The 26,619-nt window shown below is 41.0% G+C and overlaps 3 protein-coding genes across 5 annotated transcripts; 2 read left to right on the plus strand and 1 right to left on the minus strand.

Annotated features, from left to right (window-relative positions):
* Positions 1 to 560: 560 nt before the first annotated feature.
* Positions 561 to 19,321, plus strand: itpkcb (inositol-trisphosphate 3-kinase Cb). Its single transcript, XM_041046058.1, has 8 exons — positions 561 to 699; positions 3,927 to 5,261; positions 14,787 to 14,886; positions 15,177 to 15,390; positions 15,602 to 15,806; positions 16,379 to 16,480; positions 16,937 to 17,008; positions 17,160 to 19,321. The coding sequence occupies exons 2-8, from the start codon at positions 4,104 to 4,106 to the stop codon at positions 17,367 to 17,369; spliced, it is 2,061 nt and encodes a 686-aa protein (XP_040901992.1). The 5' UTR covers positions 561 to 699; positions 3,927 to 4,103; the 3' UTR covers positions 17,370 to 19,321.
* c9h19orf54 (chromosome 9 C19orf54 homolog) lies at positions 19,308 to 23,406 on the minus strand. Of its 2 annotated transcripts, none has more exons than XM_041046059.1 (7): positions 23,350 to 23,406; positions 22,831 to 23,060; positions 22,299 to 22,367; positions 21,956 to 22,080; positions 21,450 to 21,579; positions 21,003 to 21,073; positions 19,308 to 20,518 (listed from the first exon to the last, which is right to left on the minus strand). In XM_041046059.1, exons 2-7 carry the CDS (start codon positions 23,037 to 23,039, stop codon positions 20,184 to 20,186), a joined length of 939 nt encoding a protein of 312 aa, XP_040901993.1. In that variant the 5' UTR covers positions 23,040 to 23,060; positions 23,350 to 23,406; the 3' UTR covers positions 19,308 to 20,183. The 2 variants fall into 2 exon arrangements, with proteins under 2 accessions (XP_040901993.1, XP_040901994.1); XM_041046060.1 differs by lacking the exon at positions 23,350 to 23,406 and adding an exon at positions 23,193 to 23,320.
* Positions 23,407 to 23,868: 462 nt separating this feature from the next.
* Positions 23,869 to 26,593, plus strand: snrpa (small nuclear ribonucleoprotein polypeptide A). Of its 2 annotated transcripts, none has more exons than XM_041046316.1 (7): positions 23,869 to 23,916; positions 24,207 to 24,290; positions 24,387 to 24,559; positions 25,253 to 25,429; positions 25,524 to 25,700; positions 25,809 to 25,897; positions 25,992 to 26,593. In XM_041046316.1, exons 2-7 carry the CDS (start codon positions 24,218 to 24,220, stop codon positions 26,149 to 26,151), a joined length of 849 nt encoding a protein of 282 aa, XP_040902250.1. In that variant the 5' UTR covers positions 23,869 to 23,916; positions 24,207 to 24,217; the 3' UTR covers positions 26,152 to 26,593. The 2 variants fall into 2 exon arrangements, with proteins under 2 accessions (XP_040902250.1, XP_040902251.1); XM_041046317.1 differs by having other exon boundaries at positions 23,874 to 23,916; positions 24,210 to 24,290.
* The last annotated feature ends 26 nt before the right edge of the window (positions 26,594 to 26,619 follow it).

Consider the following 26,619-nt stretch of genomic DNA (forward strand, 5'->3'; position numbering starts at 1 on the left):
AGGTGATGTTAGGCTAACTGTGTGACCCGGATGTGTGCTAATACATGAAAGTCGGGCTGGGTTGGACAGAACCACAGTTTGGTGTTTCTTAGTAAACAAGTTGCAGTTTCTCTAAAATGTTCAGTAACTACTTTCGTTAAGTTTTAATGGTGCAGCTCGATGTAGTAAATTACTAGTTTGAAATTAGAACCAAGTTACTTAAAAACGAGGAAGGACTTATCTGTCAGTGGGTTTATGAAGAATTGGTGCAACCTTAGGTAGTTCTAAATTTCGGGGAGCATTTGAAGGCAGCTTAAATCAACATTCATGTCGCATGCTGTCCCATAGTAACGGTTTGTTAGTCGCAGTGTAAAACTAGTTATAACTTTGTACCTTGACGTTTTTTGTTTGAGTGCCGGTCGTTTCGGTCACTTCGAGATTAGTGTATTTTAGTTCGTGTAGCTTCAGGTGTCAGTTGAAGAGACAGAGCCTGAGCGTTAGTAAGACCTGCCCCTGTTGTGACAACCGTTTCCTCTTTTACTTGAACCACATGCTGATACGACACGACAGCAGCAGCAGCATTGCACACACTGCAAGCTGAACAGATAAGCCGCAGACACATCCCCTGCACACCCTGCTGTAAGTTATAAACCTCCACATCCCTGCCAGCCTGTAACAGTTGCCTCACCTGCACCAGGTCAGGAACTTAGGACCTGTCTGGTAAGTTTTGGGCTAGTAATTTTCTAATGTGTACTTTGATTTTAGTTGTCTTTTTGTCCAGTTACTGGCCAGTCTGGCTGGTCTTTCGTTGATTAAATGATGTCTCCAAAGTCAGAGAGAAAGATCATGTTTTATTGTTGTTTTACAAAACAGTAAGAAATCTAGTATATTTTTGATCTTTTGCCAGTTTAAAATCCTATATGTTGTTTTTGTGTCTCTGTATCGCCAACCATGCTTATCCTCTCACTTAATATGTTTATTTAAGAAAAAAAAAATGCCACCTGAGATTCATCAAGCAGTGTTTTTGGAAATGAAGCAGTGGTAGAAGAAGTATTGAGATCTTTTACTTAAGTGAATGTACCACACTAAAAATACTCCATTAAATGTAAAAGTCCTGCATTCATAATAAGTAAAAGTACACAAGTATTAGCAGCAAGATGTACTTAAAGTATCAAAAGTAAATGTACTCATTGGCAACATAATGAAAGAAATCACTGGATTATAATTGTTGCCACATTGCACTAATGCATTCTGGTGCAGTAAAAGGTGCAATACTTCCTTCTGAAATGATGTGGAGAATAAGTATTAAGTAGCTTAAAATGGAAGCATTCAAGTAATATACAAGTGCCTCAAAACTGTCCTTAGTAGTAAGTATTTTAGTGCTGTACTGTAGTTACATTTTACCACTGAAAACAACTAGCAACTTTTCGTTAAACAAACATGTTACTAACTAAACCTACCCTTTATAAGGGGATGTGCTATTTTTATTTTCTTTAAAAATGATGGCTGTTTAATAATAGGGCAAAAGTAAAAGTGTTTTCCACTGTGGAAACTCTTTTTCTTTGTGTGTGTGTGTGTGTGTTCTCCTGATTGAACAAATAGACAATATAGGTAACTGATGTGTGACTGGTGGATGTAACTGTCATTTATTGCTCTGGCATTTTAGATAATTATTTTTAGTGTTTTATATGATTACTGAGTAATGACCAACTAGCGTGAAATATGCGTCAATGTTTGAGTTTGTGTGAATGGGTGTGCGTGAGTGTATACACTTGTGTTTAAAAGGATCCATTCGATTTCAGCATGGTGCAAGACTCCCACCCTTGTGTGAGTCACTATGTATGATCATTTATGATTTTGATTACACAAGAATGTACTCGAGTGTGTGTGTGTGTGTATGAGTGGTACATGATGAGCTGTTTTTTCCATCGTTATCCTTCCTGTCTCATTTCCTTTTTGTGAGCATTCCCTCCTGACAGCAGGGTGACAGCAGTGCTGTCACAGTAAACGTGTGAATAACAGCAGCTCATCGTGTCTACTGTAGAATACTTTGGATTTTTCTAGGATGGTGTACTGCATTGTCTTGTATAATGATGAAATGTGTCTTTAACTTGAGGAAAGCAGCCATTACACAAGTTGGGCTACTGTGACTTTTGTATTTACATGCAAAAATATTGATGTGAAAATAGGTAGTTGGTGAATAGCTATCAGCAGGCTGGAATTTGTGACTACTGTATGCATCATTAACTCTAAAGTTTTCCAGTGTTTCGTTTTACGTAGTGTATTTCACTGTTAATTAAGACCAAATATAGAAGCCAAAGCCCACATAAAACTAACAGTTATTATTATCGATTCAGCTGCTGCTTAGTTGCTCACAATCACAATTTCCTAAAAGTGACGTCTTAAACTGTCTAGTTTTGTCTGACCCACAGTCTAAAAACCCTAACATATTCAGTTTACCATCACATAAAACAAACAAAATCAGCAAATTCTCAAAATTGAGGAGTAGATATTGCAACTAGATAGTTCCTGGATGCTTAGCTTGAAACATGACTTATTTTATTTGTTGTAAAATTTTAATTTAATTCTAATTACCTTATTGATCCCTCCTGGGGAAATTACTCTTTGCATTTTCCCCACACCAAGTGAATGAGACACACACACAAGCATGCATATGCACTAGAGACGCTTGGGCAGGGGGCTGCCTAGTGAGGCACACGGGGAGCTGGGGTGGATCAGTGCCTTGCTCAGGGGCACCACAGCCATGGTCGCAGAGGCAAGGGAGGCGCATCTCCTTCACCACCGTATCCGTTTTTTTGCGTTTAAAAATGTAAAAACTTAATTTGCTGTCGATCAAATAATCGTTACTGCTCTAGTTTTGACATGCCTGTTTGTGTTGCTGAAATGATCAGTTGATTAATCTATTTGCCGATCCACAAAAAGTAAATCAAGTTTAAAACTTGATTAAAGGCCATTTATCAACCCAAAACAGCTAAAAGCTGCTGGTTACAGCATATTTGTATGCTGAATATCTTGTGGTTTTGGACTGCAGGTGAAACAAAACAACTTGAAGACATGACCTCTGGGTAAATGTGACCGGCATCTTTTTTTCTATTTTCTGTCAACTTCTTGACTTAACTATTAATCAATCAGTCAAACATTGCAGTTCACATGTGGATTGCATGCACACTTCTTGTTTTTCTGTACTTTGTCCTTTTTTACTGTTGCTGCCTAACAAGTATATTTCCCCGCTGTTGGATCAATAAAGGTTTATCTTATCTTAAATAAGTGAAAGTGAAAGATTAATTGATAACAAAAATAGTCCTGAGCTACACTTGCTGTGAAGTAAAAGACTGGCTTGAAATAGGGTTGTATGTACATTTGAGTCAGCATGGCTTCTGAAGCTTAACAAGGACATGTTAATGCTTTGTTTTACACACAGAAGTATGCTTCTGTGTACCTTTTGTATGAAACAACACAGTGTCCAGACACAGGAGGGCAGTATTACACTGACTAACCACTGGTGAAACTCTTAAACTCCCTGAAACCTTGACTTTCTTTGCACTCATTTGTTCTACTGTAACATTTTCCAATGAGTAAATATATTCTCAGTGCTGGTGCAACTGATTTGACTTTCCCCTGTCAGTTTCTGTGTCCTTTGGCCTCCTCTGGGAAATAAAAGTATGTATTTGGGAGCTGATAAATAACAGATTAATTTGCATTCTTGAGCCAAACACTGTGATTGTTAATGAGAGCCGGTGTTTACTGAGGCGATCTAGAATATGCAGGCGCTTTATATATGCTGTTAATGATTACATTATCAGCCTGATTAACGGAGTGTAAGGTAAGGGAGCGTTTGTGACAGATAGTATTGTTATAGTAGGCGATTGTTCGTCCATGCAGTTAACGTGTTTACTAAATTATTCATCATTTGTTTGTTCTCACAGATATGAACAATTCCCACGTGGAGGAAAGGGATGGAGCAATTTAAGATTTCCCAGGCTTAATAAATGGATGACATGTCTGATGGCTACCTCTGAATTGTAAGAGTCACGGACTAATTGGTTTCAAATTCAGCCTCTGAAGGTGTGTCTGGGTTAGCTGTTAGTGCTACGGCATGCAGGATGGGCCAAATTCGCTCGGATTTATCGCACAACACCGCCACCCCAGACAGGGCGAAGTGGAAAGCAGGCGAGACATCTCAGCGGTTCCGTACCCACAGAAATAGGAGCGGAGAAAAGCGACAGGGTGGCCAGGTCAACAAGAATCCGATGAAAAATAAAGTGTTGTCGTGTCTGGGAAGGAGAAAGAGAGACTCCAGCCAAACAGAAAGGGGTTTCGGTTGCGGAAACGGAGCCGGAGATCCAGCAACGCGCCGCGATCACAGAGTAGGAAAGTTGCCGAGGGACGAGGTTGTGTCGGCGGGTGGGGAGCACCGAGCAGCCCCGGGTTGTTTCGAGACACCACCCGGCCTAGATGATAATACCGAAGCTATCCAACACACCGTGAGCCGAGAAGCAACGGCTGGCTCGTCCGATGCGTCAGGTTTGGAAACACGGACCGGTGAAGTCAGCGGTGCGCTCTGCGAGGAGTCGAAACCCGAGCGGGAGGACAATGCCTCGGATCCCCCTGCAAGGGCCATGGAAGATCAGCCAGTGGGGGGAAACAACCAGGATCGTTGTGTGTCTGAGGTTAGGGTACTAACGGGCGCTAGTCTGACTTCAGCCCCGGCGCTCACCTCTGACCCGGACACTGAGCGGACTTTGTCTCTCTTGCAACCTTTGGATACCGGACTATCGATAACGGACGATCACGTTGAGGCTAAAATGACAAAAACTGGCCGTAGTACCGTTTCATGTGCGCCCAGTGACCAAAACAACTGTTGTCCGGTTGAAACTAAGAGCCGAGCGGACTCTGATCAGGCCCATCAGGGTCCCCCAGAAGGCCCAACTTTCTCGGGGACCATACCGAAACTCATCATAACCAGAGACCCCAGTCCGAGCCGCTCTCCGGGGACACCGACTCCGCTGACCGTCTCCACGGATCTCAGCGCCGGCTCGTGTCTCGAACCTCACCCTGAGGACGAGTCTCCCTGCTCGGACAGCGGCTGCGGAGGGTCCCCTGCACTGATGCGGTCACCGAGGAAACTGTCCAACTCATCTTCCATCGGCCTCTCATCCGCATCGTCCTTCGAGGAGTCAGAGGACGATTTCACTGGCAGCGACATCGAGTCCAGTCTGTCTCCGGCCCGGTCTCTGTGCAGCCCGGACGATGGGACAGGGGTGAGTGTCTTTTCATGTCGTTTTCACAACAAAGAATTTGTTCAAAACATCCGTGCAGTTCAGTTATTCATAATCACAAGGACTTATTGTGAGTTAGTTTATTTACTAAAACAAACTCACAGGTGTGCTCTCACAAAAATGTCATAAACCAGATTCACTGCTTAAGCTACCAGAATATAGCAAATGCAAATATTGCGCAATTGACCATATACTTTGGCAGACATACAGTATGTGGTTAAGTGCCATTCCTCACCTGAAGAAACCATCGTTTCATGTGCAAAATTACCACACAGGTACAAATAAGGATAAGAATGTGAAGCTGCACACACACCTTGCTTACAGGGCACAGGCAGGTGAACACTCCCATACCTGTGACACATTTTGTTTAGTCATCAGAAGACGAACACATGGATTTCCATATTTGCCAGACAAACAGACTCTCCACAATGACGCTCACATCACAACAGTCACTGTCAGTGGATATACAGATGTGTCTGTCACTCAGTTGCTGGTCAGATCATCAGGCTAAAGTGCTTATCAGGTGTCAGACGTGTGAAAGTTGTTCAAGCTTTGCCTGAAAGTACAATTTAAGAGCAACTGAACAATGACATTTGAAATAATTTGTCGAATGTGCGTTTTAAAACCTACAACGGTTGGACTCACTCCACCCTGATAAATGGAACATGACTAAAACAAATTCAAACCAAATAAGAGGAAACTGGCTCTTATCTTCAGCCCCTTCTGTGTCACTCCACTCCCATGGCTCACAGTCACATGGTTTTGATGAGCTCAGCTGTAGGACCCTTTAACCACCCTCTGAATGCATGTTTGAATGATTTGTCATCCCATTACAGTTGCTACTTTAGCACTGTACAGCTCATGCACAAATAGACTACACAAATGCCATCAGAGTGATCTAGACGTTACTTTACAGCCCCAGAGACTTAAGGGTTTCCTTTCCTCTAAGGCATGAGATGCAGTTTAAAGCTTCCATGTAGGAAGTTGCCCCAGAGCCAAGAGGCTTTGATGCACTGTGACTAGAAATGCTTGAAATGAGACAAGTCTTAAAAACAGGATGTGTCCACTGGAGACAGTCTTCCAGTATCTCCACCTCTCTTCTCAGCAGCGTGTCAGTCCTGCATGTCCTGAGTTTTCCGTTTGGGCCGAGTCACCGAGCGTGCATCCTGAAAGATGTTCAGCTGACTGCATGCTATTCATATTGTGCTGCCTTAAAAACCTGGCAGAAATTGTACTCGTACTGTTTTTAATCATCTAGCCCCAGTTATTTTTCCTCAGTGGACCTCATCTTTTTTCCAGAGTCAAAGACAGAGAAAGACATGACACAGAGAAACACACCTTTTCCTCACTCTTTCTCTGACAGCTGTAATGAACACTGCCGTCTTTAGGATCACGGTGAGGTGGCCTCTAAGCGATGAGTAATAACTGCTTTGTCTCTTATACAAAGTGAGTGTGGCTAGGTCTACACAAACATCAAGACAAACTTAGTTGTGTGGGACTTTTGTATGCTCTTTTGTAATTTCAGTTTCCCAAAGATATCAAATATCTGCAAAACAGAGTGACACAATCCTAACAACTGCCACAACAAATAAAACAAGAAACCACAAAACAGCCAAACACACACAGACAAGATCAACTTCATTATTCTCATATCTTGTTGGCTTAATTACTGTAAATACAACAGAAATGAAAAAAAAAATCAAACATAAGTCTTCATGAGCAGTAATATAATCTGTCATTTTCATGACTAATAGATTAATCATTTTAACAGGAAATAGTGGAAAATTGTCTTGGATCTTGTCTCTGAGTCCAAGGTTTGTCCATGCAACAGTCTGAAACACGAAGATATTCAGTTTCCGATATCATAACAGAGAAAAGCAGCAAATCCTCACACTGGTGTAGCTGGAACAAGTTTTTGCTTGGAAAATGATCAAATTAAGTGATCAACAATCAAATTAGCTGCTGAATATTTTTCTTTCTTTCGGTCGATTAATCAACTGACAACCAAATTCGACAGCCTGTGAAACGTCTTCTATTTTCTAAAATTACTTTTTCCTCATTATATTTCCCCTTTCCAATGTTGTGATGTTGGAGGATACATGAATACTTTTAATGGAGCTGATGGAAAAAGAAAAATCAAGCTTCCAATTTATTGTTTGTTAATGTTTCTCTTTTATTGTTCACTGTCCCCGTCAGTCTTTCATTTTGAGTTAGATTATGGGAATGCCTCCGTCACTTCCAAATACACATTTTTCCATATGGCAAACTTAATTGATTGTCTACCAGTTTCAGTAATGATCAGCTGAGTCAGCAGGTCAGTGGACAGTGTAATTTCCTGGCTATTACACTGACAGCCCGGAAATGAGGAGTTGCACTTGAGCTGTTGTAATAAACAGGATGACACTAGCCTGTGGTTTCTGATAAGAGCTGGCTTTTAATGGGCATGTTTTGTCCTCGCATAGTTGTGTAAAAGCCCTGTTGTCGGTTTTACAGTAATTAATGGAAGGAGGGTGTGTGTGTGTATTTGTTGTTACTGGCTTTGAAAAGCCGGGGCCACGCTGTCAGCTCCCAGCCAAACCAGTTACATTTTGTACGCTCAGTGACGTGAGTAGATACTTGCTCTCACATGCATGCTCAGACACACACATACACACTCGCAGCGATGCCGTCTTGCATTCAGAGTTGAGTGTGTGTCATGGAAAATTGGGCTGAAGGCAGAGCTTGTTGCTAGGTGACGCCTTTGCCATATATGGTGCTTTTTTTTTTCCCCTCCTTGCCTTGTTCTCTCTTTCTCACACACAGTATCTACTCTGTCCCCGACATTTATTTGTTATTAGATGTAAATTCCTACAAATGTCTGCTCAACCCAACAATGCATATATTATTTTATAACTTATAATCAGTTTACTCCCCACCCATATGAGACACTCTCCCCACAGTCAGCCTTACTCAAGAGCTTAATATTTTCCCCTGAGACACCATGAGACATGCAGTGCAGTGGAACAGAAAACAAGGGGAAAATTAGGGTAAGCTGACAGAAGATAGAGCACAGGCAGACAAAAACATACACTGAAACTTTGAACACTTAGCCTACACGTGATGATTATTCTTTTTAGTTATGCTCGCTTTTTCACATGAGCCACAATTGGAGACTTGTTTTCCGTGCCACTCATTATTCAGAGGCCTACACACCACTCCCACAGCACTTAAACACAAAATCCATGATACAAAGTTAATAAGAAAAAAAAACTCTGCGCAGAAAAATGTCCCATGTGAGCATTATACTATACTACATATACTATATATGTTATATAACTGCGTTATTATACACCGATGCATCAATGTGCGAGTAGCATCATGGATGCATTATCAATTTTTTTTAATGTAAAACCTGAATTGTCCAATGGACTAATCACTTTATCTGTCAGATCAATCTGGTGGAGTTAAATGGTCAACGTTTCCCTCTGAACTGCAATGGAATAAATTCTAATTTCTCATTAAAATCAACAATTACTTTTTTATCAAAATGGCTGATGATTAGTTTTCTGAACAATTAACTAATTGTTTCAACACTAATATACGCAATGAAAAGACACATACACACAAGCTCAGAGAAAATAAGCAGTACTATTACATTCAGTAGTATTATAACAACAGTCAAAATGGCAAAAATTAGTTTAACTTTCTCAGAAATTTGTTCTGAAGATGCTTTTTCACTGTGCCATCTTCTGTATGTTCAGTGGCCCACCACAGCTGAGCTGCCTGAACACTGAAGATTTAAGGTAGGGGAAAGGGATGTGGTTTTATCTCAACTGCTTTTGAGAAAAGAGCTCCGACAGTACCTGAAAACACTCCTGGTGTGTGCATATGTAGTCACTCCTGCAGCTGATGATAGTCGTCTGACAGGTTCTGTTTGTGTCCACACACAGACACAAACACAGACACACACACCTCTGTAGGTTACATAGTGCTGAGGAATTTGTCAAGCAGGGTAATGGAGAGAACTGGAAAAGTATGGGAAGGCCTGCTGTCCCTACCCCCATGCTGCCAGTTGGTCATGAATCTGGCAGGAGATTGGCTCAGCATGGGGCTCAGGATAGGCCCCATGGGGATTAGGGGATGACAGAGAGAGAGAGAGGAGAAGAACAAAGGTTAGACTGAGGAGAAAGAGAAGACTCCTCCAGTACCTACAGGGAGAGAGGGTGAATGATTTAAGGGAGGAAGTTAAAGGAAAGTGGGCTAGTTCAAACAGGCAGATGGTTGAAAGAAGGAGAAAAATATAGCTTTAGGTCTGTAGGTATGTGTATATGCTCAAGGACAACAAAGAAGGTATCAAGTATTGAGAAAGAGTTAAGAGAGGAAGGGAGGAGTGACAGGATGTTGAAACAGGAGAAATTGTGAATTGGGATGACAAAAAGAGGTTGTAGAGAAGGAAAGGGGGTCAGTGTGAGAAATAAGTGAGAGGGCTTATAACAAAGGAGGATTACTTCCCAGCCAACACAAGCCTCAGTTTACAATAAGGGTTTATAGACTGGCTGAAGCTAAATAACTGGAATAAGGCAGTGCATTAGCCAGGGGCTAAAAGCAGGCTCGGTTAAAGACAGTAATAGATGATTGTGAGGGATCTCAGGCCGACAGGGAGGCACGCATCCCTGGTAGTGCTCGTCTCGGGAGACCCTTTTCTGATGGTGCGGAGTATTTTGTGCTGGCTGCGTTCTCGCCTCGTCTCCGGTGCTGTGTGTGCCTGTGTCAGCGCCTGCCTCCTCCTCCACTATTGCTCTGTTTGCCAGGTAAGAAATGGAAAGTAGCAAATTTATCAGGAGCAGATTTAAATTTAGCTTACATTAGTCCGGGACTGTCGAATTTAGTTTCCAACGTCATGCTTCTACAGAAAGATGATATGAGTGTAGATTATATCAGATGCATGTGACAGATTTGGGTATTCAAATGTAATGTGATTGATGTTCCAGTGTCCTGTTGCTGTTACAGCATGCAGTGGTTGTCCGGCACACTGTCTGTAGTTAGTCCTGTGTAGCTGCGATGATCTCTCTATCTGGGTTAAGAAGCCAGTAAGCCAACCAACAGGATCATCATGCTTCAGTCTGTAATGCGTCATGCAGTCAGTTAATTTCTCAGATGTGAATTTTGTTGTTTTCTTTTGACAAATAATGACTGAAATGTAGTGCAAGAAACTACTCATGGCTGTAAATAGGGCAAATAACCATGTAAATACTGAGCAGATTCTCAGTGATGATTCTTGCATTACTTCAAAAAATATTTTATCCTGGTGTACACTACCTTATTAGCTACACTTAGCTACTTTAATGCGGTCTATGCAACAGTCGTGCAGTAAATCCTACCTTCATAAAGATTATAATGTTCAGGTTTTTTGTTTTCAAGCTGAACATGTTCAGTTTTTGTTAAACTGTAAACAGTAACAGTAAACTGTAAACTGGAACACAAAAAGGTGTTGATTCAGCTGACAAGTTTTTCTATTATTTTTGTCCATCTCATTTACATCAATGAGGGGTAGGCTGAATAACAAAACACCTCATTGTTTAATGCAATACAGTGCAACAGCACCATAAGCTACATCCTCTGAGACGATCATACAGTTTAATCAACACGTCTTCAGCACACACTGAACATTATAACCCTCATGAAGGTAGGTCATATTGCAGGACTGTTGTATTAGTTTCAGCTAGGTGTTCCTAATATACTGACAGCTGAGTGTACGTCTTGCCTTGCTCGCATATTTTATTATGCGTGTAAAGGGGCAAATTCTGTGTGTTGGAATTTGAGACTGTAAAGACATTCTTGTGGTCTGTGTGACTTCTTCCAGTATGTTCATTGTTGTTGTCATGTGAACAGAGGGACCTCAGCAGAGAAGTGTTTGTGTGCTTGTCTTTTGTGAGTGTGTGTGTGTGTCACTTCATGACGAGCACCGGAAACATTCCCAGCATTTCAACCACAAAATCTAGGAAAGGCCTGTAAATATCAGGGAGGATGGGAGTTTGGCGAGAATAAAGAAAACGGTGAAGAAAGCTGTTGAAAGGACAAGATTTTGACGCTTGATTGAGAGAATGTGGTCGAAGCAAGCAGTTGACGTACCTCCATTTAATCGAATGTGCGGGGAAAAATAAAAATAACTTGAGAAAGGAAGGAAAAAATAGGACGGCAGGACGCATTTATCAACGTCAAAGCAATGGAGAGTGAAGAGGAAGCTTATAAAATGAAGAATGATGAAATGACGCTCTGTGCTATATATATATATATACAAGTTATATAAAAGAGAAAGCCGAGATGGTGAAGGTTGGACTGTGTGAGGTAAAGTGTGTGGGATGGAGACACAGCAGTATGTAACAGTTTCCTCGGTTTAAACTGAAACAAGGATCTATTTTTTTTTTTTACATAAAACATTAGCAGCATTAGCTCTGGCTGTAAGTGGTAACATTAGGCAGATACATTTGACCCCACAGAGGCAACACATTAAGCTGTCAGCTCGAACCAATTAGAGAGAGAGCTGGATGCCATGTTGATAAAAGAAGTGAAAGAAGAGAGACAACCTCCCCTCCCCGACCTTCATCTGTCACGGAGGTCTTCTTCAGATGAGGTCAGATGCTGCTAATAATAGTTAAATACAGAGAAGCTGAGGTTACGTTTTTTCCACAAACAGGTGTGATGTTATTTCACAAGATTATTTTAAAAAATCTTTAACCCTTTTCCTGGAAAAATATTACAGCTGCAGCTGCCACTTATCGCCATTAACATTACTTACTTCCTTGATTGTTTTTTTTTTTGTGAAATGTCACAAAATAGTGAAGTGCATTCAGTATAATTCATCAAAGCCCACAATGAAGCCATATGTGGTTGTTTTTCTCCAAACCATGAAACCAGCAATATAAAACCAAAAGATAAGATCATTTATGATGGACACTGGTGAATCTGGAATATTTTTTCCTGACAAATTACCGCTAGGTAGCCAGATAGTTGCTGATTAATTTCCGATGATCGACTAATTTATTTAGCTCTGAAAGATTGAGGCCTTAACATGTTCTCACTCTCAAGTGTAATCTTATCATTTTAAAGGGGCAGTTGGACTAACTAAGCATGATCCTAAAGTGTACCTGTGCTCCCCCTCTATTCAGAGCAAAAGCTGAGGCCTCCTGCTGTCTTACAAACTGTTGTGTTATGAACCTTACATAACAGGTTCATAATTATCCCTTACAACAGCACTTTGGAGGCCAACCGCTAACCGCTGGCGACGGTTTTACTGTACTGACCGGGTGGAGTGTCTGAGGGCGCGTTGCTGGTTGTGTTTTACATGGGTTAAGATTAGAGGAAATGCTTCTTGTTGATCTGATTCTGCTGAGTTTGAATTCAGCTGTCCCGTTGTAAACAGGGAAGAGAGGATAAATGGGAAAAAAGGTTGAGGAAATCTTGGTTTTCATCCTTAGCAGGCCAACACTGGTCACTGAAGCGGAGAAGCGTTTGAGGGAAGTTAAAAAGAAAACAGTACCTTGTTACCATCATAGAAGACCTCCTGACGTTGCAGTGGGATTTGAAGTGTCACCTTTCACAAATAATTTTTGCTTACATCTCCAAGATACATTTCTGAGTCCTTCAAGGCTCTCGCTGCTGATGCAGGGGTCAAAATGCAGCATCTGGTTTGGTTTGTCAAGCATGTTGAAATGAGCAAGAGGAATTTTTGTCATGTTGTAAACTGTGGCTTCCACGTTGCGTTTGACAAAATTCAGACGCTACTCATACGTTTCATCACCGTCCTTTGCCCTGAGGTGGCGGAGGTTATGTCGGGGTTAATCTCTTGATGAGATTGAAGGCTCAGGTCACAGGTGTCAAGTATTCACTCTCATTACTCTCTGCCTCTTGTGTCTCTTTGAAATCCCGACATTGACCACTGTTTCCCATCATAAGGAACCAATAGATCACAGCTGATCACAGCTGTTAAACGCAGTTAGAAAATCTGGTTCCTTGCGCTCTTTATTTCAAAACAGGACGACTGTAATCAAGGCTGTGATCACATTTGCCACTTTGAAATATTTTGCATGCGTAGGATTAATGATGGTGATGAAACAGAATCACCCGCACTATGTGCACACAACGTAGAGCTTGTTACACTTTTCTAGTGGTAATGTTTTTAGGATTTATGTCCATAAAAACACATCAACTTTACACTAACCTTTTATCTACACAACAAACTCAAAATGTAAATGGTTGTTTTGAATCTCAACAGTGATGAGGTAATGCAAACACTTTTGGTCACCTATTATGTCCTTTAAAGTGTCCTTCATTTTGGACTTTAAAATGGCTAAAACCCTTGAAAACTTTAATATTCCAGACTAAAGAGGCTTCAATATTTTGAAGAGTTTAATATTCAAAAACTAATTTCAGTAGATTATTTCTTTTTTTTTTTTGGACACAAAATATGAAGCCGATTGGAAAATGGCTTTGAGGGCCTTTAAACTTTTGAGTTACAAAACAGCACTCAAACTCAAATAAAGCCTGTTTTTTTTTTTCTTCCTCTTCTAAGGTAAACACAGACTGACAGTTTCCGTTGTGTGTGTATATATTCCTGCATTAAGAGTGTTTTATTGTGACAGAGTTTCAGCTGAGCAGCTGTGGAAAGAATGCAAGTGAGGAGAGCGGAGATAGGCTGACATGTAAACACGGCAGAGATAGGCCAGGCAGTCGTTCGCACAAGTTATTTAGTAATAAAATGATTAATTTTATGATCATAGCTTCTTGTCCCTGCATTTTATCACTCACATAAACCTGCTTTGCCTCTGTCACATTTCCGTGTTTCTTTTCTTTTAATCACGAGTGTTTCTGTGTTAAACATTTATTTGCATATGGTACACCTAGAAAAACTTTGTGGGGAGTATTAGAGAGAATACAGATTGAGAGGGAGCCAAGTTAAAGATTCAGTGCTATTGTTTTCCTTGTGGTAATATCCATTGTAATGTAACACATTCCCATCCTGAACTGGCTGTCCGTTTTGTTGTGATTTCCCACACACATGTTCTAATCGGTCGATGTCATGTTCCTCTCAGATTGCTTGCGTCAGAGCTGCTGTTGCATGCTGTCCTTGCTCTGGTGTTTCCTAACGCAGATAACCATTACACACACACACACACACACAGAGTTTCAGACAGTAAGGGTCTGTTTTACGACACCACAGTGGCGACTTTGGTAAATGTTTCATGAATGGGCTTTGTCACGTAGGTTGTGCACCTGGGTGCACAGCGTTGGGTAAAGGGGAGGATCTGTCCAATGTCTACTGATGTGTGTGTGTGTGGTAATGTGCATGCTATGGGGTGTGTTTTCCTTTAATGAGTAATCATTCTATTGGCCTGTATTTAAGCTCAGTGCTTTGTTTGACCAGAACATAAACCCTCGCGCAGTCAGTGTTTCAGATTTGTCATTTGTGTGATGACCCACACCTTTTCAACAAGAGGATGAAGTTCTTTGTGGTTTTTTGTCTTCCAGAATAAGTCCTGGCAGAAGTTGAAGACTATGGTTCACTGGTCCCCCTTCGTCGTGTCCTTTAAGAAGCGTTACCCATGGGTGCAGCTAGCTGGCCATGCAGGTATGCATAAATATACAGCATATGTGCCTCTGCATAATTTGCATTCAGGTTAATTCTTCATCCTTGTTATTTAAAGAAATTGTTTCTGTTAATACACTTATCTGCTATATTGGTAAGAGTTGAGAAGACTGATACCACTCTCATGCCTGTTAAATAGAAGGTTACAGCCAACAGTCAGTTAGTTTATCCTATCATAAAGACTGGCTCCTGAGAGTTGGATCTTCTCATCCACTACATATCCCAAAATGTCAAACTCCTACTTCAATCTTCATTCTGTCTCCTTCTCTAAGGTAACTTCCAGGCAGGGGAGTACGGACGCTTGTTGAAGCGATACTGTGAGTGTGAGCAGCTGTGCCTACAGAAGCTGATGAAGGACGTTCTGCGTCCCTATGTGCCTGGTTATTATGGTGTTGTACAGAGAGACGAGCAGGACTATAACCTGATGGACGACCTGCTGGCAGACTTCGACTCACCCTCCATCATGGACTGTAAGATGGGTAGCAGGTAAGACTTTAAGAAAATTAACTTTTATGGAGGTATAAGCCTTAATCCAGTTTTCTGCCTCTTTATCACATTTATTTAATAATACTGTATTTGTAGTCAGCAAAGTGTTTCACAGGATTACAAGAAGAGCTCTGTAAGGGAATAAAATAATTTGTGAAAAAAAGAAAATTAATTTTGGAAAAAAAAATCATTTTAAGCCTTTTCTTTTCAGGACATATTTGGAGGAGGAGCTCATAAAAGCCAGAGAGCGTCCACGTTTGCGGAAGGACATGTATGATAAGATGGTCGCAGTGGACCCCGGAGCCCCTACAGAGCAGGAGAAGGCCCAGCAAGGTGTCCTCAAACCCAGATACATGCAGTGGAGGGAGACGCTCAGCTCCACAGCCACTATGGGCTTCCGCATCGAAGGCATTAAGGTCAGAGGTCATCCTGGAGATCCAACACTGCGAACATGCCTGGCTGTAGCAGTCAGTGTTACAGAGAAGAACAAATAGTTTCTACAAGAAGTAAACCAGTCAGTGGGAGTAAATATTTATCAGTCTTTTCACTGGATAGACCACACACACGGCGTGTGAAAAACACAGTCTTTTGAAGTTTTTGGCTGGATGTGCAGCCATAAAGGGGACTGTTTGTTCTTTCAAAAATAAATCCAGGGCTGGTCATCAAGTTGTACCAATAACTGTAGATGTGCATGTTACTCAAACATGAATGAAAACATCCGATGACACGCTGTGAGCATTTAAAGCAGTCTGCTGTGGCTTTGTTTTCCAGTCAAACAAGTATCAGCAGCTGTCTGCAGCACTGTCACTGAAATTAAGTTGAACATCGGTTGGTCATAGTTTTCCATTTCTGCCCCAGCAAAATATAACTGATCTGAATTAAATTGTCCTTGAGCAGGTCATGAAAAAATAATAAAGGGAGGGAAGAACAAGATACACAAGTATGTTTATGTTTTCTTTCTTTCTTTCTTTCTTTTTTTTTTAAACAGAAAGCTGATGGAACCTGCAACACCAACTTTAAGAAGACAAAGCACAGAGAGCAGGTGATGCAGGCTTTGGAGGACTTTGTTGATGGCAACACTCAGATTTTGGTATGTTGCAAGTTCACTGCTAGTTTTTTGGAAATACAAAATGGCAAGAAGGTTTTTGAAGTAAATTTGTTAAATTTTGATGTGTTTAATATGGCTAACTTGCTAAATCCTGTAAAAGAAAGCTAGACTAACTGATTGGTATTTACTTTGATTTCTCCAGTACTATGTAGTGAATGTTTTAGTCAGTGATATGTGAATTTTATTGTAGTTCTTTCACTGTTCTGCTGCTCTTTATTGTTTGAACACATACTGTGATTCTTGCTGAGCAGAGTTGTAAATTTTCATTCAGTCATTCATAGTGGCATCATATACTTTAAGGAAAAGACTGTAGGCTCAATGTCAAGCTCCCCTTGTGGGGAAAGACGTACATTTCTGATGCTAATTTTAGCAGTTTCTCTCTGTTTCTGTTCTCATGTTCTGATGCCTTACTTCTCCTTATATTTCTCTTCTTCTCAGAAACTCTACCTGCAGCGGTTGGAGGACCTCCGCTCAGTGCTTGAGCAGTCACTCTTCTTCAGGACACACGAGGTGAGACACACCGCCACGCACTCGGTTATCGTGATTTCTAAACAAACCAGTTGGCCAAGTTGAAGATTTGTGATATCATCCAGTCATTAGCTTCTAGATTGAATAGCTCACACACCTAAGATCACCCGTCTCACCGGTTTCTCTGTCGCAGGTCGTGGGCAGCTCACTGCTGTTTGTGCACGACGCCTCGGGGAAGGCCAGAGTGTGGATGATCGACTTTGGGAAGACAGTTCCCCTGCCGGACCCTCGGACCCTGGATCACAGGAGTCCATGGGTGGAGGGCAACAGAGAGGACGGCTACCTGTGGGGGCTGGACAACCTCATAGACATTTTGAGCAGTATGCTCCCACAGACACCTTGAGAGGGAGACTCAGAAGACTGCAAAGAAAGATTGGTCCATGTCCAGATGGTGGAAGAGATGCAAGATCTGGGTAATTTAAAGAAAAGGAAAGACTGACAGAGGAATGATTAGGAGGGTTTGATTACTTTTTATAAGACCCACAACATGATCCAAGTGTCCTCATCCACTTGCACCTGTGTAAGAAGAGGAGGCAAAGCAAGTGCAGGATTTCTATTGCAAAGTGGAACATGCTAAAGGCCAACCTCGTGCATTATGCTCCATTTGTGGAACTTCGGGACAAATAACCGACGATATTCAGTTGAAGCTAGAGCTTGTAGAAAGAGGAAGAGGGAGAATTTAATGCAGAGTTGTAACATTTGCCACTGGGACTGTGAGAATACAGTCATCTGAATTCATGGACCTCCGACAGTCACTATTTCCTGCAAAGACACACATTTAACATGACTCATCTCCCTCTGCTGGTTAGAGTTGCACAGAGAACTCTGACAGCTATGAATCTGATCCAGTGGTATAGAACCTTTCTTACATGGCTTTCGAGGAGTTTTGATAATGGGAGTTTTATTGTTGTCATGGACCATTGTTGACATTTAAATATACAACAACACTAAAACACTGGTCAGACCATGTGTTAACTAACTCAGTGTGTAAATACAATTTTATTTAATTTTTTTGGCCTTGGTATAACCTCCTTTACCTTGTTTGTACAATTTCTGTGCCTAGCATTTTTAAAGAAAGAGCTGTTTGATCATTCCAGTGCAGTGGACTCCTGCTGTTTTTCTTCCAAAGAGTTCACCCAAGTATAAACTGATTTACATTTATCCCAAAGTTGAACTCCTAATAGAAACTGAAAGTGTTTTCTTAATTGGATTTTTGTATGATTTTGCGGTGAAAGTTTTTTTTTTCAAGTAACTGTACATTAAGCAGCTTTGCAACCGTGTTTGTCTGGAATTTGTTGCACTATGGATCCTCACAAAGCCATGGAACAAATCAAGCATTGCCTCTGTGTGTCTTAAAATGGGAAGCAGCAGTCAAGTACTGGGTTTACAGATGCAGACCTTTAACAGTTCAACATGAATTTAATTTGGTGTTATCACTCGATTCTCTCTGATCAGCGTGGCTTTAGATTTGCAGGGAGTTTTACAGTAAGGCAGTGGTGTTAAGGGTGAAATGAAACTGGAATTACCTGATTAAACTGATCAGTCTGTTAAGGCTTTCGTGTGATTTCACTTACATACCAACTAACACGTGATCTTGAAACTGGAAAATCTGAATGTGTCTTATGATTCAAACTATGACAAATTATTGAATAGAAGAATATCAGTTTTGAACACAAGGACATTGCTGCAAACCTCACTGAGCTAAACTAAACAGGAGGTTTGTGGGTTTGAATTTTTGTATGGAAGATTAAGAGTTTACAAAGAAACAACACTGTTATACTTAGATACCAAGGCAGCCCTCATGATCATATCTGTCATTCCTTGACTGGAATGCAGCAGGTCGGTGAACATAACAGTCTTCAGTCTTCCGGATGTTCTGCGACAGTGTCAGGCAGCACTGTGTGTATGTGTGTGTGTACACGAAGGCAGTTCACTTAGCACACAAATTCTCGACATGGAGTGCTGCAAACGTCTGACTTCATGAAATTGGAATTCAAGTTCAGGAAATAAGTTTTTTCATCTATAAAATAAACATGGAGGGATAGAGAAATAATAGTGTTTACAAAGTCTTATATTTCTTTGCCCACAAATCCTTTATATTTGTAAAATGGCAAACTTTGAGGTTTTCAAACTGGGTGCTGCTTTGTAAGTAAGAAAACTGGATTCATAAGCACATTTTGTATTTTTAAAGGCAGTGTATTTTAAAGTTGTAAAACACAGACAGACTGGTGAAAATTGTTAATAAATCCCTGCTTTGTCCAGAAGGTCATGGATTGCAATAAACTGGAAATATGAGTTTTCAGACTTTGTTTTTTGTTTTCACTCTCCCCCAACACACAAGCCAGATCACAAGGTTCTTTAAATCTCAAACCTACCTGAAGATCCCAAAACCCGTACAAGTAGGCAGTGAACTGAGATGACCAAATATTAAAACAAGAATTTAAACAATTTATTACAGAAATATATTCCATTCTCTAAGTGATGGTGCAAATTCATCATGTAAACTAGCACACAAGAATATAATTGTCCATATAAACAGCACACAGTTGGTGTTGACATCGTCTAAGGGTGTGTGACATGGATAAAATCTTTTAGAACATGTCCTGGGAATTCAGTCGAGACACAAAATGCCCCAGGAAGATTATCCGTTCTTAATTAACTAACTATTAATACTCTGAGCATGTGTTCTTTTGTCATGGAGATCCTGGTGGGACACGATGCAATCCAAGAGCCTCTTGTTTATTATTATAATATTGAACAATATATATAATATAAATTTACCCACACAAAACAAAATCTCTTGATGGTTGATAAATTTATCATTACTTTACTGTAAATACTTTCATATCACATACCCCTAACAGGATGAACATTTATGCTACATCAGAAATGTGGCATATACAGTATTTTTACTGTTGTGTGAAATTCACTCCTGAAGCCCTTTTAAAAACCCTGCTGGTCAAGTTGGAAAAAGACTTAGACCCACATGTGTTCAAAACCCATGATTTACATAGGTTCTACTGTACATTGCACCATAAGAAGTTTTTACTGTGATCTGTGATACACAGATAAAACTCAGACTGCATGTTCTCAGGTGCATTTTGCATCCATCATTTAAGCTGCAGCTGGGTCCTCTTGACCAGCAGCCTCACACTTATTACTGTTCCTGTGTCCTCGTGTGGAGCAACACTGCCTGTCCAGCCAGCCCGGCCTCTAAGCCTCCCTCAGGAACCACATACTGGGTCCCATCGTTAGCTCTCTGAGGGTCCATCGTCCTCAGTTGCTCGTTGCTTTGAGCTATGCTGTCCAAACTCCACAGCTGGTACCGCAGGCTTTTACCCTGCTTAGCCAGGAGGTAAACCTCTCTGAGCCTTGTGTTGCTGACGGGACAAGGAAAGCTGGCGTCACTGGGCAGGTAAAGCCAGGGCAGACTGGGATCAGGCTGATGGTGCTTTTCGCTCACACTCCCCTGGTCCAAACCGAGGAGAACACCTGGAAGGAACAGGTGCAATGACTGTGTGGGATGTACTTGAATGAACTCTAAAAATCACAGACTCTGTGTATACTTCATTATTAAACCTCATGTACATATGTAAATATGAAGATATATTTTTCTGATACTGAGGTATATGTATATTGTAAGGGGTGGGTATTGTAGTTTTGTTTTTGTTTTTTTATTCTCACCTCTATCTTTTGTGTACTACGTTGCATTTTCTTCATTTTCCATTGAGAGTTTGATTGTAGCTAAAGAATTTCCCTCCGGGGATTAATTAAGTTTCTCTGATTCTGATTCTGATTTTTAGAGACCCCAGAGGTATTTCATAAAGCAAGATTACCAGTTAAACCAAGCTTTGTGAAACAGACTGATACTGGTTCATTTTTTTTAAGTTGATTTGAGTGCTTTTCACAATAAACCCTGTTTTTCTGAACCACCTTTACAAAACACCCCTCTGGTAAGTGAGCTATCCAGTCTTACCTGAAGCGACTGCCCAGTGTGCCCTGTGGCCGCTACGCTGGCATGGCTCGTGGTTGTAGTCTTCATCATATCTGTACATGCAGTCAAAGAATTTTGTCCTGTAATCTCCCTTATTACATGTAGCACCGCCCAACCCACACTGGGTTTTTGAGGCCGAGACAATACATCAGTCAACAGTATTTTTTAACATAAACAACCTTAATACAGATCCCTTCAATTTTTTAAGGAATTGTAACCAAGATTCATGTTAAACATGACATTTTTCACACACCGGTGACACTGTGTCTAAATTAGCTCAAACACAGCATTTCTACACTGTAGTTTCTTATCAGTCACACAAATCAACATACCATGAATTTGATCAGTCTGGCCAATGTATCAGTCTTGATTTAACACCAGCAGTAAAGAAATTAAACACCCCTTGTGGCAGCTTTGGGTCCAGGATACGGGATGAGAACAGGCTGTCCCCTCCACAAGTGTGTGATGATGGTTGTGGCACTGTTACCACTTAAACCCCCAGACAGCACTTCTGCCTTGCAGCCACAAACCTCTTCTGCCAGCAGGGCCATGTTGTTAGCTGAAAAAATAAAAATATTCATGAGAGCATAAAGAAACCACCAGAAGACGATCAACTCAACACAGTGTGAGAGAGTGAATGGTGTGTAAGAGTGAATCAAAACTAAAATAAACTGGTTATATAACATCCACATTTTTAAATTACACCCTGCTTCTGTTTCTTGGAGCCAAATGCCATATTTGCTCTTCTGGTGACACCTAGTGACGTCAAGGTATTTATTTTGCCTTTGGGAGGACTGAATGCTTTGCCATGCAATCAGAAAACTTCTGCTGTGATTCATTATGACAGAAACACACCCCTCTTTGCTTTTGTTCACTGCTCTGCTTTTTTTTTTTAAATAGACTGGACCAAAACACTTTACACACCCTTTTATTACCTGAAAACATTTCACCCTGTGCTGTGTATCCCCTGCTCAGTGCTGTCTGAACTACAGTTTGCATGTCAATAGTCAGCTGTGGCTGTCGAAGGTGAGCTGCCATCCACAAAGCCACCAGACCACACCTGGAAAATAAATGAAAACACACTTACAGTCACACCCTGGCATGTGGCATATGTCATGTTTAATGACTTAAACATAAAAGCATTCAGGTGATAACACAATAGCTTCACTGTACATACAACTGTTGTCACAGCCATTTAATTTGTGTTATATTCGTGTCAGTCTAATCTAGAGTGTTACCTGACATGTATTAGACTGACACCGTAGTTTACTGACTTACTGCGGACCATCTTGGATGAGGGAAGGCACGTATGTGTTCACCAGTATCCACTGCAGGTCCTTCCTAAAACTGAAACACAAAAGCCACACCACATCATGTAAGTACACACTATTCCACGAGCACAACTATGCTGTCTGTCCTTTTCAAACTTAGACCAGTTCAACAGCCCTAAAATAAATCTTATCTGATATCTTATATATAACTGTTATCTACGTATGAAGAATGGAGTGCTGAGTGTTTGTGCTTAAATATATTTAAATGTAATGTACAAATTAAATTAATCTAGATTCTTATCAGTTTACTTTTCTATGTTTTGTTTTACTTCTAGAAAGTGTTTTTAAGCAAATATAATTAGTTCATTAATATTAATAGTTGTTTACTTGTAATTCATTCATATTTGCATGGAAAGACTTGTCGATGTTTATGTAATGTTTATACAGCTTCCAGACAATGAGACAACTGTCCATGATCCAAATAAACAGATATTTAGGTTAAATGTTGGGTTTTTTTCCCCCCTAAAAATAAATATCACCTGCTGTCTCTCTGACTGAGCAGTAAGCGGGCCTCTGTGTGGTCCCCCTCTACAGGACTCCTACTGCTGGCTATAGTCTGATACAGCTTCTTCTTGGGTGCTGAGGCTGGAGGAGGTGGTGGTGGACCTGGAGGAGGTGGTGGTGGACCTGGAGCAGGTGGAGGAGGAGGAGGTGGAGGTGACAGGGGGCACTCCACTGGCATTTTCATTCAGCTCCTTCTGGGTTATACCTGATAGAGAGCGTCCCCGTAAGTATGTTGTGCAACTTTGCAAAGTGGGCAAGTTACAGCAGCTTTTATAAACTGCCACCACACTCGATAAACACTGTAAGTACTAAATACAAACACAAGCTACCCACTTACAGCTTAGCTAGTAGCTCTATTGGCTACAAGCAGGATGAAAAACGAAAAGTTATCTTAACTCGGTGCTGAATGGTATTTGGGTGGAAACCAATGTGCAGAAGCTACCCTCCTGTAAACTGTTATCGCTCATGAACAGTGAGTAACTTGTAATATTTACCAGACTGGATCCTGCTCCCACAGTTCACACTGCCGCAGTCAGTTACCAGCAGCGGTGTTTTGCCCATATTTGGCAGGAGCTGGTCCCGCTTTTTCTTCGTGTTTATTACGGTATCACACACCAGCGGTAAACGCTCATACCGCCCCCTACTGGGCCCTACACCCACTGAATTTAGAGCACAAACAAACCGCATACAGAGGGCCATTCGGTGATCAGTTCGTGACTGTGTAGTGTACAGTCATGACAATAGATCATAAGTGTAATTCATATGTGTCCGAGTGACGACTACAGGTGTAACACCCCAATATGTTATCAAATTTTCTCTCCGTATCTATGAGCAATGTCTGCTTTCACAGCCATGTGGACTCATCTAAATGCTGTGATGGCACCATGTTTAGTAACAGTATGGTAAAAAGGTAGACTATGATAAAACGTCTGAAGTGGTCCAAAGTTTTTCTGATTCACAGAATTTATCCCAACACCGGAAACTACGTATGCGCAGTTTTTTTAACGCGAGATCAGCGAACGGGATTTGTGAAGGCCGGGTTTTTCGTTCATCACTTCGAGGTGAGTCAAGTCATTTTTAATTGAATTTGAGACTTTTGCAAGCTATTTGTCGATTTAGGTTGTGCATTTCGACGATTCTTTTGAGACAAGAGGCGGAATCAGGCGTGAAGGATATATGGCTCTATTTAGTTAATCGATGTTAGCAGTAGCTAGCTTTTAGGCTAACGCACACCCCACGCTATTGAGAGTGTTTGCTAACGTTAGCTCGTGAGCTGCTAAGTGGCCAAGTATTGTGCTTCTATCTGGTTTAAAAGGAGTTTTTCAAGTATTTTCTTCCAATCACTTATCAGCAGGTTGGAAAATGGCCACAGCGGATGTGCGGTTGAACCATACAATCTACATCAACAACTTGAACGAGAAAATCAAGAAAGATGGTACGTTTATGAACCTCGCTTTTCAGGCTTTCTCAGATCTAATTAAATAAATCAAATCAAATTAATGGTCTTCCCTACATCTTCTTTTCCCTGCAGAGTTGAAAAAGTCTTTGTACGCCATCTTCTCACAGTTTGGACAGATTTTGGACATCTTGGTTGCACGAAACTTGAAGATGAAGGGTCAGGCCTTTGTAATCTTCAAAGAGATAAGCAGCGCGTCCAATGCTCTGAGATCCATGCAGGGATTCCCTTTCTATGACAAACCCATGGTAGGTCAACCACACAGTGAATTCCAGATCAAGAGCTTTGCACAGAATTAAACATATGAAAAATACGGTTTACATAAAGTTAACATAATAAAACCATTTCTGCAATATATAAACCCAAGGTATCTCCAGTTCTTGAAAACTGCAGATACCTTCGTTTTTTTTTTTTCAAGAAAAGTCTGTTGTAGGTATTAACAACCATTAACTTTATTGTACAAGTTTCTTAACTGTTTTGTATGTCTAGCTCATCACAGGTAGTACTGTTAGTTATAAAATGTTTTGTGTCTGATATGAACAAAAATTGGCTGATAAATCTCTGACCTCTGGTAATATACGTGTAATTCAATTTATTTGTTTTTAATAGGTCATCCATCCATTTTTTGCCTCTTTGCTTTGGTGTTGTGTTAAAAGTATTAACAGAATATATTGTTTTATACTGCTGGGATGTACTAGCAAAAGCGTAGGTAAATTCAGGCACTTGGTAAGCTATTTTAGGACTGATTATCCCTCCTGGTTTTTATTGATGTTTCCATACTGTGACCACAGTGATCATGATACAGGATTTGATTCCATCCTATGTGGTGTTTTAAAAAGGTCCTTAAAAGTCTCAAATTAAGTTGTTAAACCATGCAAAAACCTTGAACCTGTAGGCTCTGAAATATATATGGTCTGTAATTTACCGGTCTCCTCCTGCAGCGTATCCAATATGCCAAGCAGGACTCGGACATCATAGCTAAAATGAAAGGAACTTATGTGGAGCGTGACCGCAAAAAGGAGAAGAAGAAGACCAAAGGACCTGATGCAGCAGGAGCTAAGAAAGGTGTACCGGGAGCTGCTGCACCTATGGTTGCGGGGGTACCTGCTGCCATGCCTGTAAGTTGAATGTTGGATACAGAATTTGTTTTGTAACAAAAATGTAGCTGAGTATCTACTGATGTGCTCAACGCTCTGTCAATTCACTCTTCAGGGAATGCCTCCCATGAGCCAGGCTCCCCGCATGATGCACATGCCAGGCCAGCCGCCCTACATGCCCCCTCCAGGCATGATGCCTCCTCCAGGGATGGCACCTGGTCAAATGCCCCCTGGTGCCATGCCTCCTGGTCAGATGATGCCTGGACAGATGCCTGGACAAATGCCTCAGCAGGTAGTGTCTGTCTTGCCTTCTCACTGAGCATGCTGTCGAGTCCTTAAGTAAATAAAGCTAACATTTAACCCTTTGGTCATATTCTGACCTCTGCCTTTATCCTCTCAGGTTGCCGAAAATCCTCCCAATCACATCCTCTTCCTCACCAACCTGCCTGAGGAGACAAATGAACTCATGCTCTCCATGCTCTTCAACCAGTCAGTAACAACTAATTTTCTGCTTTTAATTCTGCATATTTGTATTTGTCTCTTATTTAAAGGCTGAGCCTGATCCGTGTTGTTGTGTATTCAGGTTCCCCGGGTTCAAGGAGGTGCGTCTGGTCCCTGGTCGCCACGACATCGCCTTTGTGGAGTTTGAGAATGAAGTGCAGGCTGGCGCTGCACGAGATGCACTACAAGGCTTTAAGATCACACAAACAAATGCCATGAAGATCTCATTCGCTAAGAAATAACAGCTCTCAGGAGCGGTCATTTTCTTATACACACAAATACAAACGTCTTTTTTAAAAAAAAAAAAAGAGCAGCTGTGACCCGAACTAAGAAACAGTTTTAGAGATGTACACTTGCCGATCAGTGCAGCATGGGTGGTGAAATTTTTTTCTTTTCTCCAGGATCACATGTAAGTATACTTTATTTGCATCAAGTTGCTTTGTTTTATTGTGCCACAGAGCTCTTGACGTAAAATAATTGTCAGGTAAATTTATGGAAAGTAGGAGTTCTGCATCCCACTGATAAGAATTTCACAAACCCACAAGCAACTTGATGTGTGTACCTTTTTTTAAAAATATATATATATTTTTAGGTTTTTTTCCATAAAGCATTGCACCCAGAGTCTGGTTTACCAGACATTGTACCTGGAGCTTTTTCCTTTTTATAATTAAAACTTTTCTTTGAGACTGTGCTCTCCCTCATTTCTCCAT

This window comes from Toxotes jaculatrix, chromosome 9, assembly GCF_017976425.1.
Source record: "Toxotes jaculatrix isolate fToxJac2 chromosome 9, fToxJac2.pri, whole genome shotgun sequence".
Taxonomy (NCBI): domain Eukaryota; kingdom Metazoa; phylum Chordata; class Actinopteri; family Toxotidae; genus Toxotes; species Toxotes jaculatrix.

Coding starts and splice junctions, on each gene's coding strand:
- itpkcb (XM_041046058.1), top strand. CDS start 4,104: ATGGGCCAAATTCGCTCGGATTTATCGCACAACACCGCCACCCCAGAC. Junction 5,262..14,786: donor GCCCGGACGATGGGACAGGG/GTGAGTGTCTTT, acceptor TTTGTCTTCCAG/AATAAGTCCTGGCAGAAGTT. Junction 15,807..16,378: donor TCCGCATCGAAGGCATTAAG/GTCAGAGGTCAT, acceptor TTTTTTAAACAG/AAAGCTGATGGAACCTGCAA.
- c9h19orf54 (XM_041046059.1), bottom strand. CDS start 23,039: ATGAAAATGCCAGTGGAGTGCCCCCTGTCACCTCCACCTCCTCCTCCT. Junction 22,368..22,830: donor CTCAGTCAGAGAGACAGCAG/GTGATATTTATT, acceptor TTTGTGTTTCAG/TTTTAGGAAGGACCTGCAGT. Junction 20,519..21,002: donor ACACTGGGCAGTCGCTTCAG/GTAAGACTGGAT, acceptor TGTTCCTTCCAG/GTGTTCTCCTCGGTTTGGAC.
- snrpa (XM_041046316.1), top strand. CDS start 24,218: ATGGCCACAGCGGATGTGCGGTTGAACCATACAATCTACATCAACAAC. Junction 24,291..24,386: donor CGAGAAAATCAAGAAAGATG/GTACGTTTATGA, acceptor TTTTCCCTGCAG/AGTTGAAAAAGTCTTTGTAC. Junction 24,560..25,252: donor CTTTCTATGACAAACCCATG/GTAGGTCAACCA, acceptor CTCCTCCTGCAG/CGTATCCAATATGCCAAGCA.